Here is a 15,450-nt window from a genome sequence, read left to right as displayed (position 1 = left end):
AATGTTTACCTGTGCAACAGTCTTCTCTGATCTAGTCCTGCCCACAGTTGAGTTTAGCAATGCACTGTAGAGCTACTCAAACGGCTGTTAATGTACATTGGATTAATCAGACAGCCTTGTTAGATATGTATTAGTAGCTCTGGGAAGATAAAAAGTTACGGTGCTTCTATGACTCTTGGACATGATGCCATTTAGTGAAGGAGTACAAATTGTGAAGGATATGCATTAGCTCTCAAAATGAGTTCTGGAGTCTCAGATCAACCTTACTGTGTTTTTGTTAGCTTTGTGACTAGTATTTATATTTTCAGGTTCTTTTCAACTGGTGTGGACTAGAAATGAACATGCTACATTTGTATAATGCACTTTTTTGTCATTAGGCCTTAGCCAATGATATAAAGGATGCAGGAATTGCTTCTTGGCTCTATTCCATTTCTATGATCTATAAAAGAATAGATACAATGGCTTCATCATGAACACTTCCAGGTGACCCAATATTGTGTAAGACTGATATTGACCCTTGAGTCAATTCTTTTATTAAGTGGGACCCACTATGATCAGAACTCGGAACTTTTTGCTAGGTTTATGCAACTGATGTATTCTGATATATCTTGTACTGATTGGCATTGCCTTTGAGGGAGACTGGTACACCGCAATGTTCTGTAATTAAAGCCTCTGCTTTTACTTTTTTAAAGAAATCCAAGGAATGTTGTCTCGGTATCAGTAGAAGGTTTATACATAGTGTTGAATGAAATGATCCATCTTTTTAATAATGTGGGTTGATGGATTCTGCCTTACTTGCACAGACAACATTATTTCAGACCCTTATTTTTAGGTTAAAAAGCACACATCAAAATATGACATGACTATAACATTTTGAGAACCCTAAAATAAAATTGGAAATAAATCCCTGATATACTTCATGGGGGGCATGTGGTCATCCCTCCTCAATTTCCTCTTCAGAAAAGCAGAATCTTAGGTGTGTGTAATGTTACCTGGTTCTTGGAAAAAAAAAATTCTTACCCTTATACAGAATGTAAGCTTAGGCAAATGCCTAAGGGGAATGCATTTTCAACTTCTTTGGGCTCCTATATATGAAACTGCCAGTTTTTAAGACATACTTGACTGATGACCCATGCTAAATTTTTATTAGCCAGTTATCTTCTAAATGGCATTGACTCTTCCTCCTGTCCTAGGTTTGCCAGCTATATAAATCCTCATACTGCAGCTTTGGTACAATAAAAGTGCTCTTAACACAGTGGGCCCAGCTGACTGAAGGCAACACATTCTGCCACCACTGAGGGCCAGACTAAGCTCTGCATTGCATCTTCATAGTCCTGAGTATGTGCGCAACACAGGAAAATCTGTGTGGAGCATCTAGCTCTAAAGCTAGAATGGAGATGCTTTTGACAATAGGTTATGTCTTCCACTGGCCAGCCATATTTATCCAAGTGGACGGGCCCTAATACAGCTTGGCATTCCTAAGAAAATGAGAGCCAGTGTGATGCAGTGGTTAAGTGTGCTGGACTGTGGCTTGGGAGATCTGGGTCCTAGTCTCCACTTGGTCATGGAGCTCACTGGGTGATCTTGGGCCCGTCACAGACTCTCAGCTCAATTCTCAGGGTGGTTGTGAGGCTAAGATGGGGAAGGGGAGGAGAATTAGGTAATCTGCCTTTTGTTCCTTGAAAGGAAAAAGTGTGGGATATAAATCTACTAAGACAAGTGCAGCTTGCTCTGAAGGCAGGGAGCCATCTCTTTCCTGCCATTGTCAGAACACTCCTTGCAGTGGGGGTCTGGTTGACCTGAAGGGAGGCAGGAGTGCATACATCATGGTTCTATTTAGTGTTAAACTCAGAACAGAAAGCTAAAGTTGGTTCCTGCCAGCCTCTGGAATGGGCAAAGCAAGAAGGCCATGCTGCACAGAAGTAAGTTACTACAACCTCATTACATCCATATTTGCCCAGTCGCCCCCTGAGATCGGCGGGAGAGGCCCTTCTCCGGGAGCCCTCCGTGAGAGAAATTAGGAGGGTGGTTACTCGGAGAAGGGCTTTCTCAGCGGTGGCGCCTAAGTTATGGAATGCGCTCCCCAGAGAGGTCCGCCTGGCGCCGTCGTTATTTGTTTTTCGGCGCCAGGCTAAGACCTTTTTATTTAAGCAACATTTTAAATGCTAAATACAATTGAATTTTATCTGGCCAGGGCGGCTTATTTTATAATGTGAGTTTTAATTAAGATTATTTTATATGGATTTTAACTTGTTTTATCTATGTTGTAAGCCGCCCCGAGGCTTCGGCGAATGGGGCGGCATAAAAATGTTTTAATAAGTAAATAAATAAATAAATTATCACAACTTGTAAGGGCCGGGGAAGGAAAATCAATTACTACGAATGTTTCTGAGCTAGTCTACATCCTGTATTTTGAAGATAATATACGTGAGGTAGACAGCAAGTAGTGGAACTCCCTGGACCAATGGGTTTTATTGTCTAATTGGCACACAGGTAATCTTGCCTACTTGTGTTTGACAAGGTGCGTGACTTGAGGTATAAGAGGCTGAATGAGGGTGTCAGTATCTTTTCCATTAATAGGTCAACACTGGTAAGCTAACTGCAAGTTATGTAAAGGTCCTGTATCTGGGTGTAAACACCATTGGGTACACATGGTTGAGTAAGCCTGGCTGCTAGAAACTTGTAAGATGGTCAGTATTTACATGTTAAGGTAAAACTTCAAAGTTTTTATAAAAAGCAAATTACTGTAAAAATATTCCTTTGCCATCTTGTGATTGGTTAGTGCTCCATTCTATGTATGCATCTGGCATATGTTAGTACAGTAAACGTGTAATCCACCATTTGGCATATGAAAAAGTGTTAATACTGATTTAGCTGCTCCTTTGCAAAATGGCTTAACTGGCTGGGCAGACACAACAGGCAAAGTGGGTTTAAAACCTGTTTGGTCCAATCTAGTCTCCCAAATCTGGGTACATCCCTTTGCATAGGATTATGGTTACAATCCTATGTCTAAGTACATGGGTTTAGTTCCACTGAACTAAATGGGACTTGTTTCTGCAGAAATATTCATAGGATTAGCCTGCATGTTTCTTGTGCTTCAGTCATTTAGTAGACCCTAGTTCAGTCTTTAGCTTTATTATCCTCTTGTGGGAACTTGCTAAAGTTAGACATGTTCTTGTGAAAGCTACATTTTCTGGTTGAAAGTTAAGGACTGTTGCTTAAAGCCTTCTGACCTCGACGTTTTACTCTTAACTATGTGCCTATGCAGATAGATTTTATTTACAAAGTAGTTTAATAAATGCTCTCTGCATATAGACAAATACACTATTTACAGTATGTTCCACCGTTGGCGTATACAATCTTTGTAAAGTTAAGAGGCGGTTGCTCTGCAAGAACGGGGACTTAGCTGGCACCCCCTCTGCGTCCCGTCGTTCAGATGATTGGCAGCCGAATAGGACTCATTTTACGTTTAAAATGGCGGCGAACGATAGCTTCGGGCTGGAAGAAATACAGTGTAAGTCCTCAACATGAAGACTATATCTCCCGTCATCCAACGCGAAGGCTACTTCTGTGACGTAAATTTCCCGCGCACAACGTGAGCTATAAATAGCAACCGACGGCTTTCCTGGGTCTTTCTACTGTTGCAGCCTTCGCCATCTTTGGTGTGTGCTGCTAATTGCGGGCTGGCGCTGTTTTGAGTATCCGTCGCCATCCGACTACAGCCTTGTTGCCTGTGCTCGGGAACTGAGCCCGGGGGGCGCGCCCCAGCATGCGAGCGAAGGTGAGCGGGGGTCAGGCTGGATGCTGTGCTTCCATGTAGATGTAGTTGGATTTGAGGCCTGTGCATCGCCTTCTGGCACCGGGAGGTTGGTGGGCCGGAGATGCGTTACTGGATCCTAATAACAGAGGGCGAGGGACATGAGGTGAAGAATTGGAAGGCATGTTTGAGACTTTGAACTAAACACGATTTTCTTGACGCGCTGGGCCGATAGGGCGAGAAGGAAGTGCATCGAGGCCTGGGTTGTATTAGAGTACGTAGATAGTGTAAGAAGGGCCGTATCGCGCGTGGTGTAGATTTCATGGAAGAGCAGCTGTAGAATCACGGGGGCAATATAAAAATCTGGTATTTGTGGAAGCCTCGTGTTTTTCTAGGCCACAGCTGAATTAGCTCGCTACTGCTAGGAGTTGTTTCACATTCTGAACGGAAGGCTGGGCCAGACAAGCCCCTGATCTGATCCTGTGGCTCTTACCCTAGGAACACACAGGTTTTCTTTCTTGGGCTGAATCCCCATTAAGCTCCGTGAAAGTTAGTTCTGAATAAGAATACATAGGATTGTATTGTTACGAGCCCTCGAGAAATGAGAAGAACAGGAGTTTGACGGATATTGGGGATTGTTGATTTGTGGCATGGGCAAAATATCAGCTCCCCTTTAATTGAGTAAACATGGATGCCTTGTTCCAGTTTCTGTATGCACTTGGTATTGAACTTATGGGAGGTTCTTATAGTTTATTCCTGAAGTTGGCTGTTGCAATTTTTAAAGAATGGCAATAAGCTTTGACAGAGCTCACACAAAGTAACTTTTAAAAGTAGATGGATATTCTGTGCCTAATATTTTAATAACATAGTACGTTTTGAGGTCTAACTTACCTGATCTGTGATTTATTATGCAAAACTGACTTTTCCTCTCTTCTCCCCCCCCCACTTTTTTCTAGTGGCGAAAGAAGCGAATGCGCAGGTATGTGAGCATGTGTTTTTATTGTACTCTGCTGCATAATTGCTTCTTCTGCAAAAATTTACTGTGGGAGAGCCTTAATCAGAATTTTAAAAATACATTTAATCTACTTGTAAACTAAGGCATCATAAAACTTGATGGTGACAAAATACAAAACCCCTGTGTCTGTAATCTTAAAATTGATCTGGTGTTTACAGGGAATTGAAATGTACTTCTAAGCATGCTAACTTAGATTGGGGCTTACTTAGAAAGCTCCAATGAGCTCAGTGAGGCTTGCTCCCTTCTAAGTTAGAATTGCAGCTAAGTGGCCTTGGGTGCAAGGGATATTTCTTAATGTAGCCAGAAGTCCACACTGATGAAAACTAGGCAATGCAGATGCTGCTGAACTGTGGAAGGCCTAGCTTATATTGATTTTGAGTGGAGACAAATGGTAGCTGTGTTGTAAGACTGCCACTACTTTTAATGTAATAGGGTATACACAACAAGGATGACTACAAAGGGCCACACATATGCTTTGAGATCTATCCTCCTTCACCTTTGTATCTCCATAAACTTAACAAAACTTGAGACACAAATTCTCCTTACTTGGAAACGAACGTTGTCCCAATGCTAAGGAAGGGATCCAATGTATAGGGAGGAAGATTAAATGAATTTTAACCAAAGTAGAGCATTGGGCCATAGATTTTCTCTCAAACATTATTCCCTTTTAAATCTTGCTGCATTTATTCCTCAGTCCTGCTGGCTCCTGTTTTCTTCAAAAGCAAGCTTTGTGCTCCCTAGGGGTCATAAATCGAAGAACATGAGAATTCGTGGTTGTGAATGCTTCACTTAGCAACTATTCAGTGCTGTCCTGTTCCTCTGCAGTGTGCATAGACACATTTATACTTGAGACATTAAGGCTACAATCCTGAATATAGTTGGAGTGTAAACCATGTTAATCAAGTGGTACTTGACAGACATAATAGACTTGTACTGCATTTCTGTTAAATGAGAATTTCACCAAAGATAGGATATCCTTTGGTCAAGTTATTTACTTTATCAAACTGGTGTCTCACTTGCCCTTCCATAAGTTTCATTGTTTGCTTTTCTTGTACTGTCCTTTAATCTCCCTGCCCACCCCAAATCCCTGAATGTAGTGGCTTATTAAGCCAAAATGTGAAGGATTGTGTTTCTGAGAAGTGCATTCTTAACATAGTATATGTCGAAGATACTATATCAGGATCATCTGTATTGCCTTTTAGAAAGTCTAGGGGAAGAATTTTCAGTGTTACTTTAATTAGGTTCAGTAGGAAGTCATTAGCAAATTGCCAGTATACAGAGGTAGAGAAATAAGTCCTTAGTTTGACTACAGGATCGAATGCTTCAGGCAGCTCCAGTGAATGAAACTCCTAGTGTCACTTTTCATGCCCCAGTACAAGTTCTGCATTCTGTATGGCATATGTAGCAGCCATGAAGGGAGTAGGTTCTTTGGCTGAGGATTACTTACTGCCAACTGCTTGCCTTTTGCATTTAGAATTATGAACGTGCAAGTGTCTTCACTTGTCTTTGTAGAGCTTCACTGAACCTCTTGCTTGCTAAGTGGAAACTAAAATTTGAGACTAGATTTGGTATTCTAGTGCATCTTCTACTTCCTAAAGACTGGTGGGGCAGGGGGAGTCTAATGGCAGTTGCAGGGCTATAATTTGCTTGGTTAGTGCATTTACTCTTGACTTTCTAGTTGGTGCTCCCAGAAAGTTGCTGTTTTAGCCTGATTACTAGATATGAATTGGGAATGGACAAATTGTAGGAATTATGAACAAATGTGGTAGGTATGCCCATTGGAAGAGGACTGGTGCTTGGAAAGCTTCATTAATTGAACTGTCATATTAGCATAATGTTACAGTAGTATTGACTGTTAAAGAATATTATCTCTTACAGGCTGAAGCGCAAAAGGAGAAAGATGAGGCAGAGGTCCAAGTAAACATAACTCACAGTGCTACTGAAGCTGCAAAACAGCATGGAAAGGTGGAGCTTGGGAAGCTGACTTCCAGATAATGCCTTCTATTTGCTGCTGCTTTTAGAAGACTCTTAGCCAATCTTCATGAGGTTCCATCTTAAAAGCCTAGGAGCTGTGATCCTTCAAGGGTGTTGCCCCTGAGCTTTACTATCTTGGACTGATCCTGTTCTTTGTGGCGTGATGTGGCAACTGTGTAAAATAAAGCCCCTTTTGGGAAGAATTCTGAACTGTGTTTCCTCCACCAAATGTTGAATTTTCAGTAAAAGTTAGTAACCTAGATACGGTTTCCAGGTGGCTTAAATTTAATGTATAATATTGGCTTGTATTTTGTTGTTGGTAATCTATGGTGGTCTTGCACACACATTTATACACAACTACCAACATTGCTGTTTAGCATTCTAAACATTCTTGGGTGGGGTAGGATCCAGCCCTCTACAGGTATGCTACAGAACTTTCTTGAAATAAAAGCATTTTAGTTTAATTTTCTAAAAACTATTTTGCTTGGAACTATTTTGCTTCTGCCCAAAATAGAATAAACTAGCAAGAGGTTGTTGTGGCTCTCCATTTGACAGGTATTGCAGCAACTTCTGAAGGCAGGCTTCCTCCCAGTCAAGCTACTCTGGCAAGAGCACAATGCCTATGTGTGTAACTGGATTACCAAGCTAGCAAAAGGTTTTCATTGTCATTGCAAGGGCTTTGCTTCTGGGTTCAAGATACTCAACAGAATGCTTCTAGCTAGGTTGTGCTGCTTTGGAAGTGAATTGAAGTTGCAAGTGATTTGCATCTGCCAGTGGCTTGTTTTCTTCACTGGGTTAATAATAAATTCTAGAAAATAACTGTTGTAAGAATCAATGTTCTGTCCCAGTGTAGGATTCATTTTCTATACTTATTAAGTAACATGCAGGTTGATAAGCAGTCTAATACTAGAAACAAAGCACAGATAGAAGCTGCAGTACAGATAACTTACCCTCCATTGTGTCAGCTTTCCCTAACTTTACGCACTCTGGATCCATTGGACTGCTGTTCAGAGCAGCCCTCAAATAGCCTGTTGGGGGAAGGCTGCACTACAGCTGCTTAGTGCCTCTTCTATAGTGTGCAGTCTTATGACGGAAGATTTTCTTTACATTGGATTCAATTTGCAAGGAAAGGGTGCACTTGTATTAAATGAGAAAGGAGCATATGCCTATGCTTCCCTGAAAAACATAGCTGATTGTACTCTTGTTCTTAGATGTTTGTGAACTAGTGGGTAGCATGGTTGACTAAATGGTCTGTCCTGGTTTGCCTGCCTGTGCCCAAAATACACAACCTTCCCCGGTTTTCTTAAGTTTTGTGGAGAATAACTGGTTGCTAACAAATTGTTCCAGGTTGTGCACTTGCCCAGTCCTTAGTTGGCCCTTTGATACATCGATCATTAAAGGGTTACATTGTAGCACAGTTAACACTTTCCAATAGGTAACACCTGAAAAAGTTACACTGGCATGTGCTTTCCTGCTTGCATACCAAAGCAGAAAGAAGCTGCTCTGAAGAAAAGGAAGGATGGAGTGGGTTGGTGTGAATTGCCCTTGGATTGAGCTGCTGTCAAATGCCAACTAGCCGCCTCTGGAATGGTGCCTGGTTGCTACATTTCAAGGATGCACACATGCTGATGTCTAGAAAAGGGTGTTTCTCTGGTCCAGGTATGTCAATTATTGAATGATTTTACCTATGAATATCTATTGATTTGTACATCAGCATGATCTATGAATAGTACAACCTAAAAAATTAAACACTGCTCATAAACATGGTTGTAGAGCTCCCTAGGGTGATGAAATTTAGAGGTGTGAGGAAGCTGCATTCCTCTAGAAAGCATTCAAGTGTGAAGTGGACCTTCCTAGAAGTCTAATGCTGGAAATGTATTTGCACAGATGAGACACTTTCTCCAAAAGGTATTCAGTACTTGGCTGTGTAATCTGGTCTATTACGAACTGCTGCCAGTTCCAGTGGAGGTACGAAAAAATGGCAACTTCGGAGAGTAGCCGAAAGGCTGCTAGTAGGACGTTTCGAGGCCCTCCTACTTGCGTCCCACCTTTGGCTGCAAGTCGCCCGGAGAGCCCCGTGGGGCGGAGGCGGACGGCGAGAAAAGTGATAGGCTTACCGGAGCGCCGTGCGAGCGCCACGTGACCTGTCAGCGAAAGCGAGACAGGCCTCGTGCTCCGCACAGCCCCGCAGCGCAGAGTCGCGCGCTCCCTCGCCCGCACGGCGCCGCCCGTATATCTAACAGCGGTGGAAGAGGGAGGGGCAAAAGCGTCGCGTTGCCACGGCGACAGTAGTGCCTTGCATTCCCCCGCCATTGCGCGCGGAGGAAGGAGCATAGAGTACTTCCGGCGGCAGCGGCAAGAGCGGGGGAGTTCACGCCGGAAGGGGTTGCGCTTTGTTTGGACCGGAGGAGGTCGGAGTGAGGGTGAGTGGGTGGAAGTGGCGGAGCGGGGACTGGCTGGTCTGGCCTTGGCGCTCCCTGCTCCGCCTCAGGTGTCTCGCCCCATCCCCTTAGGAATGAACGGTCCATCCCTGGAGGTCCTTAGGCCCCGACCCCAGGAATCCTTTCGCTGGGCCTTCCACAGGAGCGCCCCGCTTCCCTTCCTTTTTCCTTGCTTGGCGCTCTTCCTCCTTCCCCTCGCTGACCTCATGGCGCCTCGCTGAGCTCTGCCTTGGACCTTCCACTCTCACGAAGCAGGGTGCGTGTGTTGAAAGACTTGATTGTCCTTCGGGGTTACGGGGAGCTTGTAGCGTTTGGATGTTCCTGGGGTAGTTGGAGAGCGGCACAGATGAACTATGAAGTAGGGCAGGGCTGCTCGGGACCTTTCACCAGTGATGAGCAACGCTCTCACTGCACTAATCGGGATGTGCATCCTCACCACCGATCAAAGAGGTTTGTTCTTAGTCTTGCTTTCTACAAACATAACTTGCTGTCGAAGTACTACAGAATGGACTGCTGAAATAGAGATTCAGTGGGAAAAGTTAGTTGATGCAATCTTGTGACTATTTCTAGTAATTTTAGTTCTAGCGCTTGCAAAGTTTGGAAGTGGAGTTGCTGCTTCTGAGCAGGGAATGCTCAAGCAGCTTTTAAAATGTAGTGTCACACACTGTATAAGAAAACATGCTAAGATGGGCAGGTGTGATTTTTCATCAAATGTTTATCTTACCTTTATTTGGTGCTCAGATTCCCTGGTAGATTTTAAAGGTTGGATTCAGGAGTGCTAGGTTTTCTCAGAAGACTATTGTGGATTCCTTGGTAAGATCAATAATGGTAGACAAGCTTCCATAAGGACTTTTTTCCTCAGCATTGTGCAACTACAGGGAAGCATTATGTGCATTTTCAGTTTAAATTAGCCAGGGCTCTGTGAACTAAGCATATTCAGCTGGAGCTGTCACCCACCATGCTCTGTCTAATTTTGGCTGAAAGTTCAATGTAGATTTTATGTCTGTCTGCAAATGCAAGAATTTGCAGAATGGGTGCCCTCCCAGTCCCACAATTCTTAATTTTTAGCCATGTTGTTTCTATGTCAGAAGGGAGATAGATAACTGGGGGGGGGGGGGTTCCTTTTTGTGATATAATTTATCTGATGCATTTGTCCAGTTGTTGATAGCAGCTTGAACACTATCTGGTTCAACATAGGTGCTTGTTCATTTGTGCTCTATGTTAACTGAACAATTACTTATTTTCACTTCTGTGAAATACTTGAAGAGTCTAACTGCCAGTCTTTAAGATCTGGGTTTTCAGGCATGCTTCTACACTCTGCTAGGAATGTCAGGTCAGTTTGTGTGTCCACATCACAGAATACTGTTGATTTTCAAAATGAGAGAATCACAAACATTCTGTTGTCTTTGCTTGATCTTAAGGGCCTTTGTGCAAAAAGTAATTATACATAAAACACTTCATTTATATTTAGTATTAATCAGTAAGGTGGCATACCTGGGTCTGGGCTGTGCCATCTCAGACTTCATCTTGAGGGCTCATGTGACTGAATATTCCATAAAAAAAGATTCTCTCTGTTTAGATAACTGAATGAGAGGAGGATTCTGGTTCTTTGAATGGGGAGTATTCAACCTGCAGTTTGTGATAGATCTGCTGGCACACAGGTTTGCCGCCTTAGTGAGACCTAGGCCTAACTAACAGAGCCTAAAAGTGGGCCATGGAGATAGGGGAATAGTTCAATTTGTATTGTAGGCAATTTGCATATAGAACTCTATCTAGGACATGGTTAAAATGGGACAAAACCTGCACAGTCCAGATATGTAGTATTGGGGCAAGAGAGCATCTATAGTCCCTATTTTAATGGTGTCCCAGAGTGTATCCCTTATTTTCTTCCCATATGCAAGAATGGCTGGCATTCATTCCTATGGATAAAAGTAAAAGCCAATGATTTTGTGTGGGGCCATAATTCAGTGACAGAATGTATGCTTGTGTCCATGAAGGCCCAGGCTTAATTCTTCCCATCTCCAGGTAGGACTGGAAAAGAAACCTATCTAAAATGCCATTGTCTGACAGTGCCACTGCCAGATACTGTAGCCAATACAGGGAAGTCAGTTGTTTGCTTTGGTATAAGGAAGCTTCCTATGTTCCTGAAACACTATTCACATGGATATAAAATTCTTGGAGCAAAATCTATGCACCTTCCTGACTCTAGGGGATCCATTGGCAAAGGTTCCATGGCAGAGAAGTGATGTCCCTACTAAAGGCACCATGAAGACTGTGGGGGAGGGGCACCCAATTCTGAACCCCTTTCTTGCATATTGGCAGGATTTGGTTGAGTTTTCTCTCCTATGTTTTTCCTTCATTTGTGGGAATTATTCCTACCCCTTTCTTAGAGTTTAAAGACTGTATTCAGTTTGAGGGAATGAGGTTTCAGTTTAGCAATGTGGGCATTGGCCTTTGCACACATCAATGCTAGGCAGTAATTTTAGTGATGGTCAGCAGACTGGAGGCTTAATGTTTATTAGAGAGGGAAGGAGGAAGTACTTGAATTTCCTCTATATTTTAGCTCAAAGACATTTATATAGTATGTATATAATAAATATAAGAGTGAGTTCTAAATTTTAGGTGGCTGTATGTCATTTTTTATAGTTTGCTTGTTTTTAGCCCTCATCCTGCAGCCATGGATTTACAAACAGTAATATTTGGTTTCACATCTGTAAATACCATTTACAGAACTACATAATAAGAAAGGCAACTTGAAATAGAGATCTATGATGAAAGGATAGAAAATAAGCCAGTTGTGTAGCTCCTGTGTCCTGGTTGCCCCTTTCAACTGGTAGAAATGGAGAAAAATAGATTAGTTATATTAATGCTGTTTCATTCATGTAAATGCTGTAAGATTATACTGTCTACTGCACCAATTCTCTGGTGGTTGAGAAGTCATATGCAGAGAGTACAAAATACTTGAATCTGATGCACAGTTTCTTAGATCTGCTAACTGAACACTTCCTATTTATGTTTCTTCTATATCTCTTGGTCTTGTACAGTAGCCTGATTTTGGCCCCAAGAAAAAATGCCTGATCGTGACAACACCTATAATGGTAGTGGCAGCGATGAGGCGAGTGCCAACTCGGATGACATCTGCCGAGACTTCCTGCGCAATGTCTGCAAACGAGGCAAACGCTGTCGTTTCCGGCACCCTGACATCAATGAGGTGACCAACCTGGGAGTCAGCAAGAATGAGTTCATCTTCTGCCACGACTTTCAGAACAAGGAATGTGTCCGTATCAACTGCCGCTTCATCCATGGCACCAAGGAGGATGAGGACTGTTACAAGAAGACTGGGGAGCTCCCTCCACGCCTTCGCCAGAAGGTGGCAGCTGGGCTGGGCCTTTCCCCAGCTGATCTCCCCAATAGCAAGGAGGAGGTTCCCATTTGTAGGGATTTCCTCAAGGGAGACTGCCAGCGTGGGGCCAAGTGTAAATTCCAGCACCTGCAGCGGGATTATGAGTATGATGCCCGGGGCCTGGCCACCCGGGAGCAAGGAATCACCACTCCCGTGCGTCGCTACGACCCCTATGATTCCATGTATGACACTGACCGATGCTACGATGACCATGACCCTGTGCTCAAGCGGCGGCGGGTAGATGGGCTCCACTTTGAGACCTACGAGTACAACTTCACCAGTCCACGCACAGTGGAATACCGGCTCCTGGAAGAGGAGAACATCATGCTCCGCAAGCGTGTGGAAGACCTCAAGAAGCAGGTCAACAACCTCCTCGCCACCAACGAGGTCCTCTTGGAGCAGAACGCCCAGTTCCGCAACCAGGCCAAGGTGATGACTCTCAGCTCAACAGCAACGGCCACTGAGCAGACTCTGGCACCCACTGTGGGCACCGTCACCAACTACAATCACAGCATTGCCCAGACTCACACCACCCTGAGCAGCCAAGCTCTGCAGCCACGGCCTGTCTCCCAGCAGGACCTGGTGGCTCCAGCTGGAGCTCAGGCAGCCCCTCCAAGCAATGCAGCGCCCCCCATGAACCCTGAAATCACGCCCCTGTCGGCCGCCCTGGCTCAGACCATTGCCCAGGGCATGGCCCCGCCCGTCTCCATGGCGCCAGTGGCCGTGTCGGTGGCGCCTGTGGCTGTGTCGATGGCTCAGCCGCTGGGGGGCATCACCATGAGCCATGCCACCACACCCATGGTGACTTACCCCATAGCATCCCAGAGCATGAGGATAACAGCCATGCCTCACTAGCCCTCTTCAGGTGATGCACTCGTGCTCAAGGGGGAACACTGACCAGGATCCGTTTCTGTGGAAGATGAAGGGTTCGGAAGAGAGAGCGGAATGGATTTCTGGTGTGGCTCGGAAAGCTCCTGGAATTTTCATCTCTGCACAGGGGGACAGACTGGCAGTTTGCCTCAGGCAGGCGCACGTGACTTCCCCCTCTCACTGCAAATGGCGGCAGCGTTCAGGGATGACAGAACTAACAAGGCAATTTGGAGTGTACATTGATCTCATAGACTGTGTGTGTATCTTGTGTCAATTTGCATCTTGTTCATCCTCATGTAGTCATCCACCAAGCCCTTTGAGTTTAGGAATTAAATTCCCCCACCTCTGGGAGCATTGCTTTTGCACATGCTGCACACACGCTTGTGCACACGCACGCGCGCGCACATGGAGTCCTTCCTGTGCTGAGCTAGAGGCAAAATGCAGTGAAGTCCACAAGGCTTGTGCATGGGATGGTGTGAGGTTCCCCTTTGCTCAGTCAAAGAAAGGACAGAAACTCAAAACAGTGCTACCTCCACCAAGAGCAGAGCCTGAGCAAACTTTGGACACCTGTTCTAACTTTTACACAGAACTTAAGATGGGTTGTGGAAGAAAAAAAAACTGGAAATGGTTTCAGAAAACAAAATCCAGTTGCTCCTTCTGACTTGATTAGAAGTGGAAAATTGAAATTGTGGCCTTGGAAAGAGCAGGTCCAATGTACTTGACAGGAGTTAGAGGTGGTTTTAGCTATATATGAAGATGGTATCTTTTGTATAAATTTCTGGGTTTTTGAACAGAGCCAAATGAAGTGACAGGATCTCTTGTAACTGCCCTAAGGCTTAATTTCTTATTGACCCTTGCAAGCAGTACTTGGTGCCTTGCAAGCCCATAACAGCTCATTCATTGCCTCCCATGCTGTTCTTTCAACTAGGTTTTTACTGATTTCTATCTGTATTTCATGTCTGAATTGCTCTCACATACAAGGACGTTGTTGTTGTAAGGACTTATGTGCTGTACATTTCTTCACATTTTGTTACAACAGCAGAACACAGTTAAAAAAACAACAAACAGACTGCAGCAAACTCCCCTCAGCATATAGGGTGGGACTTCCCCCCCCTTTCTGTTCAGGTTTTGTTTTGTTGATGTGAATCTCAGCTCCTGCTTGGGTCTAAAATAGCCTTTGTGTGTTTCATGTTACACTTGAATTGATTTTTATTAGACTGTTTTAAAATGTTTCATGACCCAGATGTTTCTACAGTTAACAGTGTAAATATCCCCAGCTATTAAAACAAATGTACAGTCCTCACAGTAATCCGGTGCTGACGTGATTGCATGTGTGTGTATATATTTATTTAAAGTTACTCTCCCTTTCCAGTAGATTGCTGCACGTGCAGTTCAGAATCTCTGGTGTGAAGCTGCACCGATTCTGAAATGTGTTTCCCTGCACCTGCGGAGCAGAGCGAAGCAATGAAAGGGCAAAATAGTCTTTCCTGATTCAGACTGCGATCTGCAGGGCTTATAAGCTTGGTTCTGTTTTGGGGGCCTCTGAACTCCCTGCTGTTAATCAGTTCTGGGTATCTTGATCTGTTTATTGACATGCTAGCCTATCATCCTGTGAGTTAAATAACAGGGCAATTCCATGCCTGCTTATTCAGAAGTAATTCCCACTGTGCTCAGTGGGCCTTCTTCCCTGGTAAATTGTGATTAGGATTTCATGCGTTACTTCCTGCTGTGTGCCTTTGTCTCATCAGTGCATCTCTAAACGTGAAACCACTTGCAGCTCCGCGATCGCAACCCGGAGTGGAGTGCCCAGGCTTGCTGCCAGCCATAAGCCTCTGTATGGCATGTCAGAGCTGCAGGGAAACCCATAAGCCTCTGTATGGCATGACAGAGCTATACAAATTTGGGCTAAAAGGAATCAATCAGTGCATTGATTGCAATTATGGATGATTATGTGGCTTTTAGTTACTTGATAGTCCTTGTCAAAGGGATT

The 15,450-nt window shown here is 44.1% G+C and overlaps 1 protein-coding gene across 3 annotated transcripts; it reads left to right on the top strand.

Annotated features, from left to right (window-relative positions):
- The first annotated feature begins 3,599 nt into the window (after positions 1 to 3,599).
- On the top strand, positions 3,600 to 14,769 carry ZC3H10 (zinc finger CCCH-type containing 10). Of its 3 annotated transcripts, XM_044449555.1 has the most exons (4): positions 3,600 to 3,781; positions 4,714 to 4,736; positions 6,651 to 8,405; positions 12,232 to 14,769. In XM_044449555.1, exon 4 carries the CDS (start codon positions 12,258 to 12,260, stop codon positions 13,443 to 13,445), a length of 1,188 nt encoding a protein of 395 aa, XP_044305490.1. In that variant the 5' UTR covers positions 3,600 to 3,781; positions 4,714 to 4,736; positions 6,651 to 8,405; positions 12,232 to 12,257; the 3' UTR covers positions 13,446 to 14,769. The 3 variants fall into 3 exon arrangements, with proteins under 3 accessions (XP_044305490.1, XP_044305493.1, XP_044305491.1); XM_044449558.1 differs by lacking the exons at positions 3,600 to 3,781; positions 4,714 to 4,736; positions 6,651 to 8,405 and adding an exon at positions 9,097 to 9,443; XM_044449556.1 differs by lacking the exons at positions 3,600 to 3,781; positions 4,714 to 4,736; positions 6,651 to 8,405 and adding an exon at positions 9,097 to 9,637.
- Positions 14,770 to 15,450: the final 681 nt, after the last annotated feature.

Source organism: Varanus komodoensis, unplaced genomic scaffold (assembly GCF_004798865.1).
Source record: "Varanus komodoensis strain SLA01 unplaced genomic scaffold, ASM479886v1 scaffold59_1, whole genome shotgun sequence".
NCBI classification, from domain to species: domain Eukaryota; kingdom Metazoa; phylum Chordata; class Lepidosauria; order Squamata; family Varanidae; genus Varanus; species Varanus komodoensis.
This window is presented reverse-complemented; position numbering and strand designations above follow the sequence as displayed.